At 33.8% G+C, this 20,362-nt stretch overlaps 1 protein-coding gene across 1 annotated transcript in view; it reads left to right on the top strand.

Moving 5' to 3' along the window:
- The window catches only part of LOC105341081 (uncharacterized), a 28,633-nt gene extending 15,906 nt beyond the window's left edge, over positions 1 to 12,727 (top strand). The window contains exons 2-14 of the mRNA XM_011447380.4: positions 599 to 740; positions 1,772 to 1,839; positions 5,214 to 5,294; positions 5,654 to 5,827; positions 6,256 to 6,362; positions 6,601 to 6,703; positions 7,490 to 7,751; positions 8,236 to 8,306; positions 8,578 to 8,652; positions 9,053 to 9,208; positions 9,426 to 9,523; positions 9,868 to 9,976; positions 10,242 to 12,727. Coding sequence (XP_011445682.2) covers positions 599 to 740; positions 1,772 to 1,839; positions 5,214 to 5,294; positions 5,654 to 5,827; positions 6,256 to 6,362; positions 6,601 to 6,703; positions 7,490 to 7,751; positions 8,236 to 8,306; positions 8,578 to 8,652; positions 9,053 to 9,208; positions 9,426 to 9,523; positions 9,868 to 9,976; positions 10,242 to 10,456 — 1,661 coding nt within the window. The 3' untranslated portion in view covers positions 10,457 to 12,727. The remainder of the gene's footprint in view (positions 1 to 598; positions 741 to 1,771; positions 1,840 to 5,213; positions 5,295 to 5,653; positions 5,828 to 6,255; positions 6,363 to 6,600; positions 6,704 to 7,489; positions 7,752 to 8,235; positions 8,307 to 8,577; positions 8,653 to 9,052; positions 9,209 to 9,425; positions 9,524 to 9,867; positions 9,977 to 10,241) is intronic.
- Positions 12,728 to 20,362: the final 7,635 nt, after the last annotated feature.

Consider the following 20,362-nt stretch of genomic DNA (forward strand, 5'->3'; position numbering starts at 1 on the left):
GCATTGCATGGCACGGTCACAAAAGAGATTTGCAATACTCCATGCACTTTATGACACTTTGAGGGACTTGAATGTCTTGGTCTCAGGTTATGAATTGTCCACAATGCAATAGGTTGATACTTAATGGGTAACCTTTACCTCACTGATAAGAAAGCTCGATTTTTTAAGAAATGTCAGTTACTATTGATAATTTTGGTCGGTATGTATCTTTAGCCCACAAAGAGGTGACAAAAAAGCCCAATTGCGACTAAAACTTAAACATTTTAGATTATTTGGTTTTTAATTTCTGACATTTGCTGGAATAGACATAACAATGAAAAGAATAGAGTGTCAGTTTTGTCAATAAAACATCTGTTACAGTGAATAAAAACGGAAGTCGTCCTGCTCCTAATTACGAGCGAAAATGGCGGACGTTTCATCATACGCCATCTTGCTTAATTCTTTTGTCAAGTTTAGATGTCTTTGCGTATTACATTTTAATTGTTATGGATGTAGTTTCTTTGTTTTGTCGCCGGCATTATCTCTTGTAATACCTCGCTCTCGGTCTAAATTGAATTCCCTGTCTGTGACTATTAATGATTCCTCTTGTATTTTGTAGCCTGGGCCTGCACGTTTCCGAAGGACTGGCAAGGGGCCTGGTACCAGAATGTGTTTGGGGAACTGACCATATCCGAGACCGAAATTTCCAGGAAAGGAGTTTGCACAGCAAACGTGGGAAATAAATACGTTGTCTATAGCAGGTATTCATCAACGAGTTGTGATTTCTGTTAAGTAATGTCTTCTGCGTTCACTGTGTTAGTTAGCTGGTCCCCATAGGTCGGAAATCAAATAAGGACCAGTAATTGAATGTCAGAGAAACGAATGTATACGTTGCCTTCGTTTTCCTTCAGAATCTTCAACTCTCTAGCATTGCTTTTTAGACACACTAATTGAGTTCTGATGTAGATTCTATTATTGTTGACATGCAATTGCTCTTTTTTTAATAACACATATTTGCGGGCATGAATGCAGCTTACTGCAAACAAATCGCTGTGGCGATAATGTTATATATAAGATAAAGTTCTTTTTCAAAAAAAAAATCTAATGCAATTTGTTGATCGAATCCTCATTTTTTTTTTACAAAAAAGGACGGGATATGACTTTAAAACAATCACTATAAATATATTAATTTTATCTTTTTATTTTTGCTTTTTCACACTTGCAAGGACATGAAGATTTGGACGCCAAAAAGGCATTTGTTTTCTATCGAAAAATGCTATTGTGGTCTGATAGGTTAGATTTGTAAGATGGATACTGGATGTGTTTATTGTGGCAATCGTTTGATTACATCTCGAAAGAAAACACATTAAAATGTTTTATTAAAATAGACGTTCGATAAGAGGTGTCGATTTAAAAACCAATTTAGATATGATTCCCCGTTTAGCCATTTCTATTCGTCCTAGTTAAGGCATTAATTGCACTCAATTTTAACATTTACCAGATATCTTTCATATTCTCAAATTATATTATTTTTGCAACTTGCAAACATACCTATTTCTACGGCTGGCTGGCACAAAACGTCTACTATATGCAGCCTAAAGGATTATTTTAGGGCAGCTTGTTTTTCGATAACTGTTTTATGCTCTGCATTTTCTCGTAAATGTCAAAAGCAAAAGTTGTTCATCCTTCTTATCTTATTGCCTGTGTCGTCTTATCTGATTGGTCAATCTAGAATTCTTGACAGGTTATTATTTTTATCAACTTTTTCATTATTATTTTATTTATTTTCCAGGGAACAAGAATGCTACAGGTGTCTCGTAATCTTTCCGTGGCACCAAAATGTGATCCAATATAAAGAGAGTGAGTAGAAGATTATAAACGCCATTTTGACGAAATTCGTATTGAGAATACGTATGTTTCATGATTATTGAGAGTTTTGGGTTTTTTTTTAAATTATTACCTTTAATGCAAGCATTTCTTTGCATCTTTGGCATCTCACTACTTAAAGAAAAAAATAAATGCTACATCTTTGAACTTGATAAAAATCAAAGCTATGTAAAATTAGATACACATGTGTACATTGTAATTAGACAAAATCGTAGATCTCAGCCGCCCCCCCCCCTTCCACACACACACACACATCAACATGAACAGTGAATTTAAATGCATGTAATAAACGTGTGTATATAATCCATCAGTATATTTTTACGTTTTACTGAAGTATAACCAACTTTTTTTTCAAAGATCAATCATAAAAATTTCAGGATGGTAAAATATTTTTAAAAGCATTTCGTTTCAAAGTTTTATTCATATCTGATTGGGGAAATCTATGTGAAAAGTGGCTAATTAAATCTCAGAGGGATATGTACGTTTTTAAAACGTTAAAAGATAAATCTAATAAAGCGATTGTGTGGCATGATAAACGTTCGTGTGTTTTTTCTCCAATAAATCGTTACATGAATTTGGTGCGGTTTTTCTTCAAAAACGGAATTTTACATAATGGAGTTTATCCATTTGTAAGGCTGAAGCCATTTTTCATACTTGGAGTGTCCCGGGGGCGTATCAAGCTAAAGAAAAAGATATCACATATATACACCAACAAAGACGAGGATTAACACTTTCTCTTCAGTTATTGGATATTATCACGTATTATCAAGGCGACATTTTGCGGGAATTCTCTCCTTTTTTTTGTCTTCAAGATGTGAGTTGCCTGTACGCGACAGAGGAAACTCGGGGGAATTGTATGCTTTTTACTTGACGATGCTATAAATATTTGATAATGAACACGATCCTTCAGGGAGATATGGCGTACATTTGTAAGTTTGTATTCAATCCGAGTGGATCTGATCGAGATACAAGCGATGGAGACTGATAGGCATTGACGATTGGAGTCTGGAGTCGATTTCATTTGAATAGATTGGAAATTAATCTTTCACCTTATCCTTATTCCTAATCCTAAAACGCTTCTACCTTTTTGATATATATGCTATCAATGGAACTAAAATCCCACTCATCCTTTTTATAGAAGTCATCGGAGACCATTTTACCCTTTAAATTTGGCTCAAGGATACTAGACGATGATAGATCTATAAAGTTACAAATAGAATCATTAGGCTTCATTTCTTCCTGTCCATATACAAGTACTAAAAGTCAACAGAAAAATAGTCTTGGAAACACCGCATATTTTCCATATTCATTTATGTAATAATGCCATTAATTCATAGCCTGATCAATATCGGAATACGACATGCCATCAAGAAGCATTATACGCGGATGAATAAGTCGTAATTCGAATTCGTCATTGTTATGAGTTTAAGTTCAAGTTATTTTATTATCCTTTCAATAAGATAGTAAATTGTCCGATTGATGGTCGTTTTCCCCGCAAATGAATATTATGTTCAGGAAGTACACCAGTAATTCGTTAAGCCTTTATAAGTCTGGCTCAAAAGAAAGACCTAGTTTCACAACCCGAACGCTGGGTCACTTGACCTTTGAATTTGATCTGCAGAGAATTGTCAATTACTGTAAATGAAGCATGAATATGGGTCGTTCAAATTTTAAATCTATTTACGCTTGCTATGTCGTTAAAAATTCAAATCCAAGTGGTCTGCATGCTTTCGGAAATTGAATAAGAAGTCTTTGTGCATTGAATGTTTGTTCTTTTCGTCCATTTACGCGTTTGGTCAAACGTTTGTGCGACATAGGGTGTCAGTCCATCTTTTTGTCATTGACACGTGATTAAATTTGGGGGGAAGCGAAAAAAGGATGCAGGACGCTATTTGGTGCGTTCTATGCCCTCCGGACCTAACATGGAAACTGTCCGCTGCATGGAAAAAGACAAAATAATTGTGTCCAATAAGGCGATGAAAATGAGACTGCCATGTTTAAGAGAGATCTTTTCTATTTTTGTTTTGTTCACAAGGCCTCAAGTGAGTAGCGAGGGTCTAATGATTTTGTGGGATGGTTGGCAGCTGTCTGTCATCTGTCCATACTCTTTGCATATTGGCTGGTGTTTTTTTGTATTTATTAAGTAGCATTGAGCATAAATCTGGTGAAAGAAATGAGTGTTATAGATCAAGATCGGGGACTGATTTCCGCTGAAATCAATAATGGTCCATAAAGTCGTAAGACGAGAATCATGGCCATTGATTTGTATGTACGATCAAATTATCCTTTACGATAAAACCTCCACAGCAGAAAACAGTTTTAAATGGCGGTCTCTTTTTTCTCAATCAAATGTTCTAGCCGTAATTACGTTTTTTTTCCTTCCATGCAGCGCATTTCTCTAATACAAGACGATAAACTCGAAATTAAACAAGGAGAATGAGAGAAAAAATTACCCTTTGAGGTAATTGAAATCGTACGTTGGTAGACTAATGTACGTCAGAAAGACCAAGAATTAGCTTTATTGCATTCATTTGTATTTATTTCCCATCATGAAAAACTACGCATTGTTGAAACTTTTATGAAGATCAACACTGAAGTTTTTCATGAATGGATATAAAAAGAATTCCTTGAAATTAATGAAAATGAAAAAAAATGGCGCGTATTTGTGAGGGAGTTTTATTTCAACCTCATGAATCTTCGTCAGTAATCGGAAAGTTAAGAAACCTTCTGCCTGCATAATTTCAACGGAATTACAGCAAATGTGAAGTGTCGAATGATCTTTAAAATCTCTAGTAATGAAAACGCTAACTACCGTAGACGATAATGGTTTCTTTCATCTCCAAAGTACCACACAACTTCTCCTCCTACATCAAAACATATTCCTCCGCCCTCTGAAATTAGTCCGTGATGATGGTTTTGGAACTCGAGTTCAATGCTCGGATACCTTTACCCTTGAATATAATTATAAATAAACGCCTAATTATTAATATAGCGCTACTTTTTATTTATTTCATTTTATGTTGAGTTTTTTTTGTTTTGTTTTTTTTGGGGTGGGGGGGGGGGGGGGGTGGTTAACATTCCTTATCTTATTAATGAATTCAACATCAGATGGTTCTGCAAAATAGAGGCTTTGGAATTGTAAGAAAAATATCTGCTAGGCTTTTGTGTAATGCACCATCTATAAAATGCCAGAAATGATTCAGTTGTATGATATACGATTGCAATTTCGTTTGAAGAGAATGTTGTGTAGAATACGGTGCTCTTCGTTAACATGAAAATGTGTTTGCTTTGGGAAGGGTTCGAATATAAAACGATTGTCATAACAATGTTTTACTGGTATTTTGCAGGCTTTTGTCAAAGAGAGAAATCGTTGGAGGTAGCTTGTCGGAGAATCAAAGGGGACGAACCGCTCCATACAATTGTCAAAGGTAAAAACTTGCTATAGTTGAAAACAATAGATACATTCGATAATTAAACTCTTGTGAGTTTATGATAATTTAATGACCAAAATAATAAAGTCATAGGTCCATGTTGCTGTCATGTTTTAAACAATTTTGAAATGGGTCTGTTTTACTTTCAAATTAAATTGTAATGATGATATCAAGGAAATATTCGCCCCCGTTTTATTTTCGTTCCTTTCGTCCTCGTTGCCAGCGGACTAAGCGAATGTGTGTCTGGGCGAATTCAAGATAAGCCAAAACTGTTTGCAAGTGAAGAAGGACGAAAATTACACGGGGCGAAAATAACCCTGTATACAGTATATATTGAAATATGTGTTTATTTGCAGTGCCTGGAAAACCTGAGACCTGTCCGTTTCAAGGGAGATATTCCTTTTCCTACATGCATAACGGGAAAGGACCTTGCAGTAACCCTCAGTCCGAAATCCACGCATGCGCTGACGAGTCTAAATTTAAGTTTATTTACAAAGCTTGCCCAGGAATCCCAAACACTAAAGAGAGAGGTAACATCTAAAATGAGGAAATTGCAAAATTTCGGGAGGGGTTTGTAAAAAAGTGGATTTGGGGTAGTTATAATTTAGAAAATATTAATGCTATATCCCTTAAACCCTCTAATTTACACTGCTAATAATATGAACACTGTATATCTACGTGAAAATAAGTAAATTGTGTAATATAAAATTGCTTTTCATCATACATGTACCTTTTTAAATATATAATCCGTTTAAGATACTCAAGTTAAGTTTCATTAGGTGAAAACGCCAGTATTGTTTAATTTGAAAGATCTGTTAGTTTGGATAATGTATGACTGTTCTAAAGCGTCAGAAAGATGAATAATATATTTCTGTTGCTGTACTTGTTTATCAAGCAATCGTGAAAAACACAAAAAAGAAGACCTAAATATTCAAAGATTTGCATCATATCATTTCAGAAGTATATTTCCAATGTTTGGCCACTTGGGAAAACGGCGAGAAATATTTGTATGGCAGATTTAGTGGGCCAGAGCTCTCAGACAGAGCCGATATGTACCGGTGTTTTGTGAGTAGTTTTTGCATCAACAGTGCATTAGCGATACTTGGGTTTCAAGGGTGTTCGGTGTGGATAATGTATTCTGAAGAGAGAACATCTTGAACTCGAGCAATTACGTAGAAATGCAATATAATATACATTCTTTTTTAGGCATCTTATCATTATGTAACTCATGACTTCACATTTCATAGCTAATGCGAAAAGTTGATGACGTAATAATATGGTCCGTGTCTTTTTTTTTTTTTAGATGCACAGCCTCTTTGGTTATGGGGGTGACATGTCTATGTCAGCTGATGCCTCTTGTCAGGGTCTCCAGAGCCCAACTGTAGGGACGTCAACATTGGCCTTAGGTCAGTCTACACCTCTCTCTCTCTCTCTCTCTCTCTCTCTCTCTCTCTCATATGCAAAGATCAGTTACGCCGCCCCGCTCTTGAAAAACAGTAACAAAAAATACAACCATCTAATTCACTCAAGTTTATCAACATTTAATGGAGAGAGATCTCTTAGATTGTTTGGCCACAATCAGAGAATTTATAATGGCATTAAAAGCAAATCTTAGGATCATAAACAGGCATTACTTCAAGTGTGTGCTAAGAGATCAGGTCTTTGTTTATATCACCTCGGGATAGATACCGACTGAGGAGTATTTGATCGGCATTTTACAAACGTGTTGATTACATAACCCTCCACAGCTGCAAACTTGTATATTTCCCCCGTGCTTCATTACTGTGTCGATTTGGGAGGGTCGTTTCCCTTTCTGTTGCTCCCGTTTAGAAGCAGACTGAAACTGCATCTGTTTCAGCTATTATACATAAAACCACACCATGCGGGGCCTTCATATACGTGAGAGAAAGAGAGGGGATTTTTTTTTACTTGTTTTGCTTTTAGTTGTATTGATGGTTCTTTCTCAAATGAGCTCATCATTCAAATATCTATTTTTTATTTTTTTGTCACTATGGAACCAAAGGTCATAAATAACTAAAATGTTTCTGATGTCGAATATCGTCGATTTGCGTGTTACATTTTTTCCAATATTTTTCAGAAGCATTCATTTTTTAATACCCCAAAGTTTCATTTGCATTTCACGAAACGATACATTTGTTTTTGACGTATTTGGGTTTTTATTTTATTCACAGAGAGGTTTCCTACTCCCGTCATGCAATGCAGATTTCCAGAGGTATTTGAATACAGGAAAGTTTGGCGTGACCTCTCTGGAAGCACGCAGATAGTCGTCGATGATCAAATGCAGGTCATCAGAATTCGAGATGCTTCCCAAAGTTACTCGCTAAATTCCGACGGAAGCGGAAGTCAGGAAGTCAAACTTGTCATGCGCTGTCGAACGTCTCATGGAACCGGAGGAATTCAGAAATATGTCGTTCACACGACGACAAGTGAATGGTACTGCAATGAAAAATTAACCTTGTTTTTGTCTCTATTACGTCAGAATTAAAAAAAATTTGTGATGCTCAGATAAAAAATGCACATTGAAAAGCAGAAAAAAAAACCATACAAATCAGGCAAGCACGTTTCTAAACATTAGAAAAAAAGGAATGATTTGGAATCTCGGATTGTTTTTTGGTCGATTCAGCATCTTCATACAATATGCAATACTAAAATATATCACATGTTTCGAATATTACATTTTTTTTAAAAAGAAAAATGCAAGTAATAACGGTGATATATGAAAGTTCTGTTCCAATAAATTTCGAATTTGGACACGTTTATGATAGCATTATCATGGCGCTGACGTTCGGTATTATGTTTTAGAGCGCTCTAACCTGCAAGTGATGATATTTAAATGTCAGTAGAACCACATGCTCACGTACATAAAAAAAATAAAATATCGATACATTATGAGTCAGAATTTTTCTCTCAATTTCAGCGAGTCTAACTATAGATGCCTACTTATAAAGAAGAGAGATTCCGAAGGCAAAGTCTTGGAGATGGAGCTAGGTATACATAAGTTCTTTAGTACTGACATTTTTTCCCCACTCAAGACAATAGAGATAGTTATCGAATTTGTGCGATATTTACAACGGTATGTAAATTCCCCGTAAAGTATTCATTTGATGTAGTTTCTATACCATTTGCTCTAATATTGTTATTTAAAATCGTGTATGTCTAACAGGTAACATAATGATATGTTTATTGTTGTTTAGTTGTAAACTGATATATAGAATGGTTGGCCTTGCCTTTACAAAAGTTTTAACTTATCCTTTACCAGGGCAGCCATTTAATGACGAGTTCACAGCTTGTGATGACAGAACCTTCACAACCGGAGATAAACGGATATTGATTGGTGAGTAATTTAGAGTCTTCTCTTTGTCAAAAGCTCAGCAACAAATGTCACATATGATTTATAAATATTTTTCATATTAATGTTTTTTTGTGTGTCTATAATAACTTTTATAGCAACGATATTGCATGATATTGATATATATCAGATATATTAACAAAAAGACATTGCCGAACATAAGGATCTATTAGACAATAAAAACGTTATTGAGTCTTATTATTGCGTACTGTCAAAACACACTATATATATCATGAATCTACGCTTTCTCGAATAAATGGTTAAGGCAGATTGTAACGATAAAGAAGATATGCCGATCTAAACTCCTGATTACGTATATAAAACTATTATACCAATTAGGAATAGGGGTACCTATAGTTGTGTTGATAATCATGACGATTTACAGGTGATGACGTCAAGCCAACAAATTGTCCCGTACAGGCTGCTGGCAGCTTTGGGTTCACAGACAAAACTTCGGACTGCAAAGGCCAGTTCATCATTGGATGCAGTTCACCGCAAGAAATTGTCATACAGAAAAAATGTCCCATAAACCTGGAATCAGGTAAGCTTTCGGTTTGAAAGTCATTTTATGAAGCAACCATTGAACCCAAATAAATTCTTTCTTTATTTGTTCGATCTTGGAAGAAAACAAAACGTTAAATATTCACTTTATCTCTAAGACCTACTAGTATTTAGCCAACCTTTCGATTGTTATTGATGTTACACATATACTAGTTTACTACAATTATAGTTTATTTCATTAATTACAATCTTCACAGTGAACATCTGGAGATGCCTTTCCGATTGGAAGGAAGGCAATAACACCCATTATGTGATGGTCCAGTCTCCAAAGTTACTCAAACCTGCCATGTGCCTGGTAAGCTTAATAGATCTCTATTTATAAAAAAACCTTTGAATCTCATGAGTTTTTTTTTCATTGCAAGGTGCCCTTTCTTGGCTTTCATAATTGACGAATGAGTAAAGAATCACTACCCATATCATTTCTATTAATGAACATACGATTTAAAAGTTTATGTTTACAATCTTGACTTTTTTTTCATCATTTGATGTTCATTTTTATCCAGTGATTATCTTGTATCAGAAAAGTACCTCTACCGTCCAGACAACTGAGTTCACTTTCACTTTTAGCCCGATTTTACGTGGCTTAAATCATCAAGGTTAATTAGTTAAAGGCATGTTCTTTTTTGGTCTCTTTATCAGTCTTTCACAATAACCGACAACGGGATTGAGGTGCAGGAGGATGAATACTGCATGAGGAAGGCCACAGTCAGTAGATCGTCCATCAATTACTTGCTGTTTCGACCTAAAGGTTCGTTTTTCCTCGGCCATTATGCTGCTGCTCTCTAAATTGACGTGTACAATCTGTAGCCTACACGTTGATTTATTTTTTGATTTATCTGTCTGTACTTCCAAAGGGCAGACATTGCACTGATGGTGTGAGTTTTATGTGGGGGTTTTTTTGGATTGCAAATGTTCCCCTACGGCTCACTAGAAAACCATAATTATCTTTTTTAAATTCGATTTGTCTTTAACTCTTGGTTAATTCAAGCATCTTTTCATTCCTTTATTTTTAGAAAATTGCAATCCAAACACGCATTCATCAATCACGGAAACCCCGAGTGACATGACGTCAGATCGTACGAAAACGTCACCAGACAAAACGGGAGTTGATCGTATTCAGGGTTCAGAGGGCGTCATAAACGCCGACAACGCCAGCAGCCGAATCTCTGTTTTGCCTTGTGTTGTTTTATTAATATCTTTTGTGACAATGTTATGCTTTGGTAGGTGATAATTGAACTCCCCCAAAAACAGTTCTCCTTTCTCGAAATGCCTCGTCCCCACGTGCTGTTCTATATGTGACTTCATTCCATAACAATTCACATGATACTAAGTATCGGACCAATCCGCATCATCCTTTTATCATAGTTTCGGTTCCAAGCCGAACACAAGTGAAGGAATACATGTTAAACAGCATAATATTTGAGCATTTGAATCTGAGAAGAAACTTCTGTAAGCAAATGACATGATCAACAAACTTTTAAACGTTGAGGACATTTGCGTGAGGTGAAAGAAACATAAAACAAACAAAAGGCAAAATTAAAACTATGAACTCTTGCCGTATCAACTTGCCAATAGTGCTATCGGTGTGCGACCGGAAGTGGAATCCATGGAACATTTATTTGGTGTCCATTGGAGGATTTATCTAATTGTGATATATTTATATTATTTGTTTTCTTTTTTTGTTTCGTGCTTTTAGTCCCAGATTGAATGGAACTAAGACACGGTGCTAAACCTATTTATGTTGTTGGATCTCATGGCAAGTTATCATCAGTATGAAATACAAACAACTCTTGTTCACTTCATTATCGCTGCTTTTTTACCATTCCTTCCATGGAGTCTTACCTCTGTGCACTGGGTTTACGTAAATGTAAAAGCTTCTCATTTATAGAATTTTTAAGCAACTAGGATATACATATAGATGTCAGAACAAGAATTGTAGATGAGATTAACTTTTTTTTCATTCATTCAAGGAAATACTCAACAACACAATTGTATGGCACTTCATTTTCAATTTTTTTAATATAAATTATTTCGAGGTTTTTTCGAAAATTAACTTAAAAGAATACTAAAATGAGATTAATTTTATTTTTAAGTTTGGAGGAAAGATACTCATGCAATTTATAAATTTAGGATACAGATTTACAAGATAACACAACGAGGAAGCCATTGGACATTCCTGGAATGTTTGACGGAATGGAGAAAATATCTGTGTGCCGTGTTTTTGGAACACCCTTTACATTCCCTTGTTCATTCATCTTTACAGTTAATAAGAAAATATTCATATTTTTTTTCATTGAAAAACGGTCTTGTGTGCAATAGGAATATCTGAGGCGAAATGTTGCATTGAATATTCAATATTCAGAAATCAAATTCTGTTTGGTTTCATTTAAGCATAATACATTGTCTATACATATATATACATACATGAACCTGTATTTCATATGCGGTAACTTACAATATTGTCACATATTTTTTGCAACGAAGAACTTTTGAGTTACCAGTAAGTATATTGTGTTTTCCAGGTGTATAAGTTGAGAGATAGAAAAATAGTGTATGTGTTGATTGATAGTTGATAGGTGGTTGATTGATTGGTTGATGAGAGTGTTCGGTTGATATCTTCTGTTATGTATATGAATGTGGTCGTTCCCAATTATATATTGTTTCGTATGTTTGCCATTCAATTGTTATACCGCTACAATTTTTAGTTCTCTTTGGATTCAGTAAACCTCGGGTGCAGGGTGGGGTCGAGAATGAAAGTTAAGGCAGGAAAAGTTTACACGTGCTCCGACAAATATCATTTAAAGTTAGGGAAAACTATTAGTATTCTTTTAAAAATACCAGTATCATTTAATACGTAGGAGTGGGTATTTTTGCTATAATTCTAAAGGAGATTTAATCACCTTTTTTTCTTCAAATTCCAAAAGTGTGTTCCGTTTCTATATCTTAGAATCGAATGGAATTCTATAAACTAAATCATTATGTAATGTCCCAAATGTGAGTATACATTTAGTATATTTAGGCCTGTATGGAAGGTGTTTCTATATATATTTTTCCTTTTTCTGCAATCAAATTTGACTCAAAGCCACAGTATTTGATAAATATAAGTATTCTGATACATATACTGAATTTAATTTTGGTTTTGGTTGATTTTGTTTATTATTTTTTTTAAAGTCATTATTTTGTTTAACCAAAGATTTTTATGCTTCCTGTAAGTGTTAAGAAAACCGCCATTGTATAATTTTGGTGTGTGCATTAAATCTTCAGGATTTGCAAGGAGCTTATACAGTGCCAATAATATGTATTTGAATGAATGAAATGAATTCATGTTGTATTTTTAAAAAAAAAAAAATAAATGATTGTTTTAACAGAGGATGGCAAGACTTTCATTTTTGTTGTTGAAACATAGAGAATATGAATAATGAAAGTTGTGACAACAAATTGATATATTGTAATATTGTACATTATGAAAATGAAAAATAAATAAAATACAGTTATTATATTTGTTTTGTTTACTTCGACTAGGAAGATTTATTTTTTAAATGTAAAATATCTGCAAAAATCAAACTATGGAATTATTTAATTGATGGGATGACAATTTTCATAGATTTTAACTTGTTTTACAGTTATCAAGTATTTCGCAGATGCGCTTTTTAAATAAAAGGTCATGTTTGGGGTAAGAAAGTAAACTCGTAGATGAAAGATACCAAAGAGATCTACGTAACGTAAGCCCCCACAAATATTAACGGTTCAAAATTATTTAAAAAATACTTGCTTTTGGACTTCAACATTAGATGAAATGGACATCGACTTAATAAACACTTTATACTCTAACTTAAAGGAAATAAAATCTATGATTGAAAAGTTACCATTTTAAACTGTCGACAGTGTGAAACGACTCTCGAATGATTAACATATGGGAATATGACAATGCTCAAAACCAAAAATCAAAGTCCTGAAACTACTTACGGGAGTTGCATTATGTCGGATTATTAACATTTCGAATGCTGACTCAGTGTCAGTTGTTACAGTTATTTATAGAGGAATGTCTCTGGGAAAGTCTCATAAGATTTTACCCGCTATTTTAGCCTGTTGCTCTTGAATTAAGCAAACAAGAAAACGTAAAAAGCAAATAAATCTTCAAGAAAAGTAAAGTCATTGCAGACAGACGTCATTATTGAATTTTTAAGAAAAAACGCCAGAATAATTTGCTGTTACCCACATGCATTGTAAATACAGTCATGTATATTTGCCTTACTTAGGTAAACTACCCCCCCCCCCCCTATTTAAGGTGAATCACTACACTTTTAGATAGTTTCTCAAATCAGTAGAAAATATCTTGATTGTAAAAGATATCATGATGTATATTTCAGTCAAATAGAAGATAAGAATTAACAAGAGCATTAACATTAGCAAGAGGCGGATTTGAACTTGTGAACTGCGATTCACATGCCCGATACGGCGATACCTTATAGTTAAGGGTGCTGTGTGATCAACAAATTAACCATCAGATCTGCCTAAATTTTGAAATGTGATTTTTTGGCCCATAAACTATAATTGAGTAAAGAAAAAATCCAAATATTTTAGTTTTGTAAATTGAACATTTTTCTATATACTTATACAGACCTCTTCGGCTAACGGAGGTTAGTATAGTCTAAAAATGGCCACCATCCTTTTATACTCTTAACCTCTACGCAATGATTATATTCCACGAAATCGATTGATTGATACCGACAATTAAACAAAACCATTAAAATCGCCATCTTGTGACGAGGCATTAAAAGTATAAGTCTTGATGTAGTGAGGCATCTTAACATTGGTTAATTTGCAGTATGTGTCATGCTTATGATGCGTCAAAGAAGGTTTGCTTTTGGAATTCTCCAAGTGCTGAAGAGCTTGTTGTAAATGTTTCGTTTTATTTAGTTTTTGGAGGTTTTTTAAAATATATAATTTGAATACATATTAAACTATCTAAGAACGTTACTCTTTTTTATTTCTTTTTTTTTTTCAAAGAAATACTTTATGTTGAGGATTCATTTTCTAATGATTGCACGTGTCCCCACCACAAGGGATTGCATGGAGGATTTTTTTTTTACAATTCAAATAAACAATTCGAATATTATCTTAATCGGAATGAGGAATAAGGTAGATATTTAGTTCAATACCAGTATTTATCTCAAATCAAAACCTATCCACAATGTTGTGATGACCTTTTACTTCTTTGAAAGAGAAGAGCAGCTAAGATTGAAGATTGATGTTCCTGGCTGGTGGGACAATCAAGGGTGTAGATTTCAGCTGTTATATATTTTCTCTTGTTTTCCACGCCGTCACATTTAGAACATATGTTTCTCTAACTGAGAAACAGTAAGAGGCTGTTCTGCTTATTTGACTGTGTTGATGAACCACACACTATTTGCTGCTAATGCAACTTCCACATTTATAAATGATTTGAAAAGAAGAGGGTCATTTAAGATAAGGACTTTTAGCTGGTGGTTGGTGATATGATTAATAATTGATCATATTATAGTTACTAGTAGGTAATGTGTGACAGCAACTATTAATTGTTATAACATGTTCAAGTACATCAATTATTTCTACTTTCAAACTAAATGATACATGTATTAACCTTCGTGTTAAATATTGTAACTTGTTTTGAACATAACGATCTAACATAATTTTAGAAGCCAAAAATATGACAAAATTGTGGAGATTTAGGGATTATTCATTGCGTCTCGAAAACTTTAAGACGTCTAATATTAATTAAGAACTATTACCTGAGTATCAGCCTACATGTATATACTCAATGTTAATTGATGTTGATAGAAGTTTGGCTCCTTAGCTCTGTACAATGTTATTAATATAATTCATTATCAAAAGATTTTTGTTATACGCTGTACACCTGTAAAGATGCGGGATGTTTCAAATCAACGTGTTAAGGATATACATTAAGCACTGTATATTATATGATAGATAGGGAAGAATCTGCAGAATTTGCTTTGGTTTGACGACCAGACAAAGAATCCACATTTTTTATTAGTAGAATGGGAGCATTAGAATATTGTCGAACGATGGCAATTATCTAAATCATTTCGTTTGTTTTCTTCGAACTACAAAAATATAACAGATTTTGACAGAGACGGGTTTTGGTGTTTGTTTCTCTCTCTCTCTCTCTCTCTCTCTCTCTCTCTCTCTCTCTCTCTCTCTCTCTCTCTCAATAAATCACACACAAACACATACACACTTAATTTCATTATGGAGAAATGGGGTTTCCTTCTTTACATTTTGCCAATTTCTAGATCAAAAAAGCTTGGAAGGTCAAAGAGAACAGAATATGGTTTTCCAATCAATGAAAATCCATATTGAAGACTAAACTTGGCCAGGTTGGGTCGCCATGTTTCTTTTTTTCAGATAGATAGGTTGTGGTGTTTTTGACAAACAAACGATAAAACCATCTGTGAAACGTCTGTACTTACAATACAAACACACCGATTAATTCATTTTTACCCTTCGACCATCAAATAAAGTTGAAGAACCAATTTATGTCCACGCATCAGTGCGGCTACCATGCATCATGATAATTCAATTTCATAATTTGATATACACACTACATGACTAGTGCAAATACTTCATATACATATATTTATGTACATGTGTAAACTTACTTAAATATTACTTTCAATAATATGGTTTTCCTTTTGGGATAGTAGTATCGCTCGCTCTTAAGCCCTCGCAACTTCGCACTTTCGCTCTCGCAACTTCGCACTCTCCCATCTTCGCCCTATAGGCGAAACTGCGGAGGTCGAAGTGACCCCAGCGGAACACCATATTTTTATGAGTTCCTCGGTTAGTATTGCATAGTTGACACGATTCATTCATTTTACCACTACAATGGCTGCTTTGAAAAGGTCAAGTTGAGTGGTGAAAATTCAATAGTGAAGTAGGATTTGGATAAAACTTCCTGTTTGTTTCATCAAGCTTACATGCGATATATCATAATGTATTTATAAGTGTTTCCTACTTTCGTTTTGACTTATGGACTGTCTTTTAAAAGTTATTAGTTACAATGTAGCTGACTGAATTAGTAATTAGTTAGCTAGTTAGTGGATAGTTATGCAGTGGTTGATTTGTTGGTTTTGTTAATTTGTCTGCTTACAGTGGTTTCGAGATTCTGCTATTTATAGCTTCGACAGTGTTAGCCGTTTTGTTATTTGGTTGTTTGGTCGTTTGGCTGTTAATTGACAAAATGAGTCTGATCTTTGGATACCTGTTACTTCAATCGCAGCTTCTCGGGCATTTCCGGTCGTGCTGTTTCTCCAAGCACTGTCCAAAAGGCCCGAGAAGTTGCGATTGCTGATACTTTTGGATTTGATTGTGGGCATGGCGCTTGGTTAGTTTACAAGTTGTTTGTTGATTGGTTATTCAATGGAATCGGTTTTTATCTGAATTTGTTGTGTTGGTTACATGTTCCTTGATTTGTTTCGTTTGCTATTTACAAATGTAGCTGCTCAACAGTACTTTGGTTGAGTTTTAGTTTGGTTGGTGGTTAAGTTACATTGTATTGGTGTTTAATCTGTACTAAAGGCTGACCATTTGGTGGGTTTGGTAGTTATATAATGACGTAATAGGTTTTTTTTCGATGGGGAAATTATTTTGTTGGTATTTCTTTACATCTAGATAATTGTTCATTACTCATATCTGACATGATAAAGGTGGATTATGTCAGTTATTTGGTTGTGTTAGTCGCAAATTGGTTGGTTGATTTGACCTATTTTGTAATGAATTGCTGAGGATTTAGTAACTTGCGCATGTTTGGTTTTGTTTACCTATTTTGTAAAGTTTTTTTTTAATTACAAATAATAAAACAAAGCAAAATGTGTCAAGTAGTACTGCAACGATATTACCTAAGTAATTTCATTCAATTGATTGCCAGATAGAATTTTCGAGTTGATAATTAATAATCAAAATGCAGATCTATAGGTTATTTAAATGTTTACTGGGAAAATTTAAATCAATTGCCTTATATTTGTGACAAAGATAAATGATATATATATATATATATATATATATATATATATATATATATATATATATATATATATATATATATATATATATATATACGAGGGTTGTTCGGAAATTATTGAGACATTTCCTCTTATTCTTTTAGTAAAAAAGATAAACCATTGAAATTTCACCAAAACGTAAATCAGGATAGAGACTATCAATGTGAAGAGTTTCTTGTTCATGGCATGAATAGATCATTCCTGGTAAGCTGACCAACCTACCTTCGTCCAATGACCCGGCGCAACCGCAAACTTTTTGCAACGTCATTTTAACGCTTCTTATTGCTCCTGTTGTTTTAAACACCTTACAAACCAACGGAAATAAGAACTATTCTTTATTTATCATCTTTTGTTTTCATTTCAAGATGTCATCATTTACATTTTCTGTCATTCTTGTTATTTTCAGGGTGAAAATCGAGTTATTTTTCCCGAAAGTCTAATTACTGCGAATGTCTCCTGCAGTTATTTTTTATATATGTTAGGACTGTTGACAACAGTTAGTGTGTCAAAAGTACTTGATAATTAATCCCTTTGGTATAATTCTAGTTAAACAATCAGTGAAAGAAATATGATGAACTGAAGCTCTATACCTTGTCTTGTCGTCGTATAGTTTTTTTTAAGCAATTGCTTGGCCTTAAAAGGTCTTCTTCCGAGATTTCCACCAGTTTGACGGTTTTTAATGCGCCGCCTTGACGTCAAAATTCAATGTAAAGTCGTTGTCAGATTTTTATTGTTTGGTAAATATATGTGTACCATATCCGTATTTCAACTCAAACATCAGTGAAACTTAATCAACAGTAAGTCGCAAAGAATAGCAAAATGAACATATTTAATTTGATTTCTTTTATCATTAACTGTAATTCTACGGACACTTATAAAGTAGATGTTTAAGTTATTAAATCTCCAAATTCATGGCTGCGCCGGGTACCCCGATCACCGACTTGTTTATCTATCGTCGTAAACAAAATATTAGATATTCATTTAATATCACTTTGTTTTATTATTTGTTGGCGTGACTTCAGTGTCTATGCCAATTTTTACCAAAATTCGTCAATTAGGAAAGAAAATATTCGAGTTGTCTCAATAATTTCCGAACAACCCTCGTATATATATATATATATATATATATATATATATATATATATATATATATATATATATATATATATATATATATATATATATATATATTTGCCAAGCTATATTTATTATAGAAACATGATCAAAGTGCAAAAACAAAATTACAAAATGAAATTATTTGTTAAATGTTTACTGGGAAATTTTAAATCAATTGCCTTATATTTGTGACAAAGATAAATGATATATATATATGCCAAGCTATATTTATTATAGAAACATGATCAAAGTGCAAAAACAAAATTACAAAATGAAATTATTTGGGTTTTTCTTATTCACTCGACTTTATATTATATATATCATAAAACAAGATGATATCTTTTTTTCTTTTTCTATCCTTTTTTGAATACCGATTTTCGTTGCTGTTTTTTTTATATTAATAAAATGTTGAATAAACAAGACAGTTGGAAAAGCAACTATAAATTGAAAATCCCTAATTACTCCATATTGATCAATTTCTCATTCCCATTCTAATCATACTAAAACAAGGAATTATAAAGGGATCTGAAAAGATATTCTGACTAACGATATTCAACATGGCGGAACTAATATTCCGAAGAGTCTTGTCATTTGGAATGAAGACTTGTAAGTCCGGTAACTTGAAAAAACCTGGACCCAATAGCTGCCTCATATTTCCTTGTCATTTCCTTAATGCTACTAGCCTATAATTAAAATGTCGTAAAATATGACGTCCAGTCTTCTCCTGTTTCCATGTATCCATAAAGACTGATTTGCGGCACTGTCAGTGTCGTTTATCTCCTAGATTAGTCCGGTTTACGGCACTCTTGGGACTTGACAACGCGCGCGCTTCCCGCCAGAAAATTGTTTTCCGAGGAAAGCGGGCTGGACAAGAGTAATCGGATGTGTCCGGAAATAATTCGTCTGTCCAGATTAGCTTATTGATATTCACTTGATTCGAACAATAATACTCACAAATATTTGAATCATGCCCATTCATCAATGGTAAGGTGTTAGCAGATGCCGAAAATTTTACGTTTCCCAAAGCTTTACCACAGTATCAAAACAACGCAGAGAATTATAATTACAGTTTGTTTAGAAAATGCTCTACGATTATTAAAGGCTGTTATAAAGGTAGAGATTGTAATATTTTATTTTACTTTTCTTTGGATCGACATCAAAAGAAAAGAGAGACCTTCTATTTAGGGCGATGGGAATGTAACTAAAGGTGATTTTCTGCAACAGTCACGAACTTTTTAATCAACCAAATAGCGACAAGTTTTTACAAACAAGACAAATCCAGTACCTTTATCTTAGACTTTAAAATTTTGTAAAAGATGGAACATTTTCTAGATGTTCCATCTAAAATATTATTTTAATAATGTGTGTCATTTTAAACAAGGGTTTATAAAGTTTAGAATTCCTCTCGCCTTTCTGGCAAAAGCTCGTTGTCTTTTTGATTTTCTGTTTTAGGTCTAGAAGATGAGATAGAGTACAACTCATTAACTCCTGAATGTTATAATAAAGTACTTCCCTAATAAATGATTTATATTTCTCAGAAGCTCTATACATTTGCTTAGCAAACTACTCGTCTTTTAAAGTGAGGAAATGACGCCTGGTTAATCAAACTTTAGGACTTTCCGTTTCAGTGTTTCAGAAATTTTTTAAATCAGCACTGTAAATAGCCTATTGAACTGATATGGTGAACCATTCAGTGCAACTTCTTTTTGAGATAAATGCACATGTTGGTTTCCAGGGACAGCTTTTTTATTTCAAGAGATATTGAAACAATTTTTTCTTTATGTTATTTGCCATTAAAAGTTATGGTACCAAATGACCCTTTGCTCGATAACTACCAGAACTTACAAAGTTATTGCCCTTGTGTACAAAAAGATTGTTATCGCTACTCCTCTGAAACCATAAGAGATAGAAACTTGGACCTTTTACCATTGTCTTCAGTACACTTAGAGGGTTCTTCA

This window comes from Magallana gigas, chromosome 7, assembly GCF_963853765.1.
Source record: "Magallana gigas chromosome 7, xbMagGiga1.1, whole genome shotgun sequence".
Lineage (NCBI taxonomy): Eukaryota > Metazoa > Mollusca > Bivalvia > Ostreida > Ostreidae > Magallana > Magallana gigas.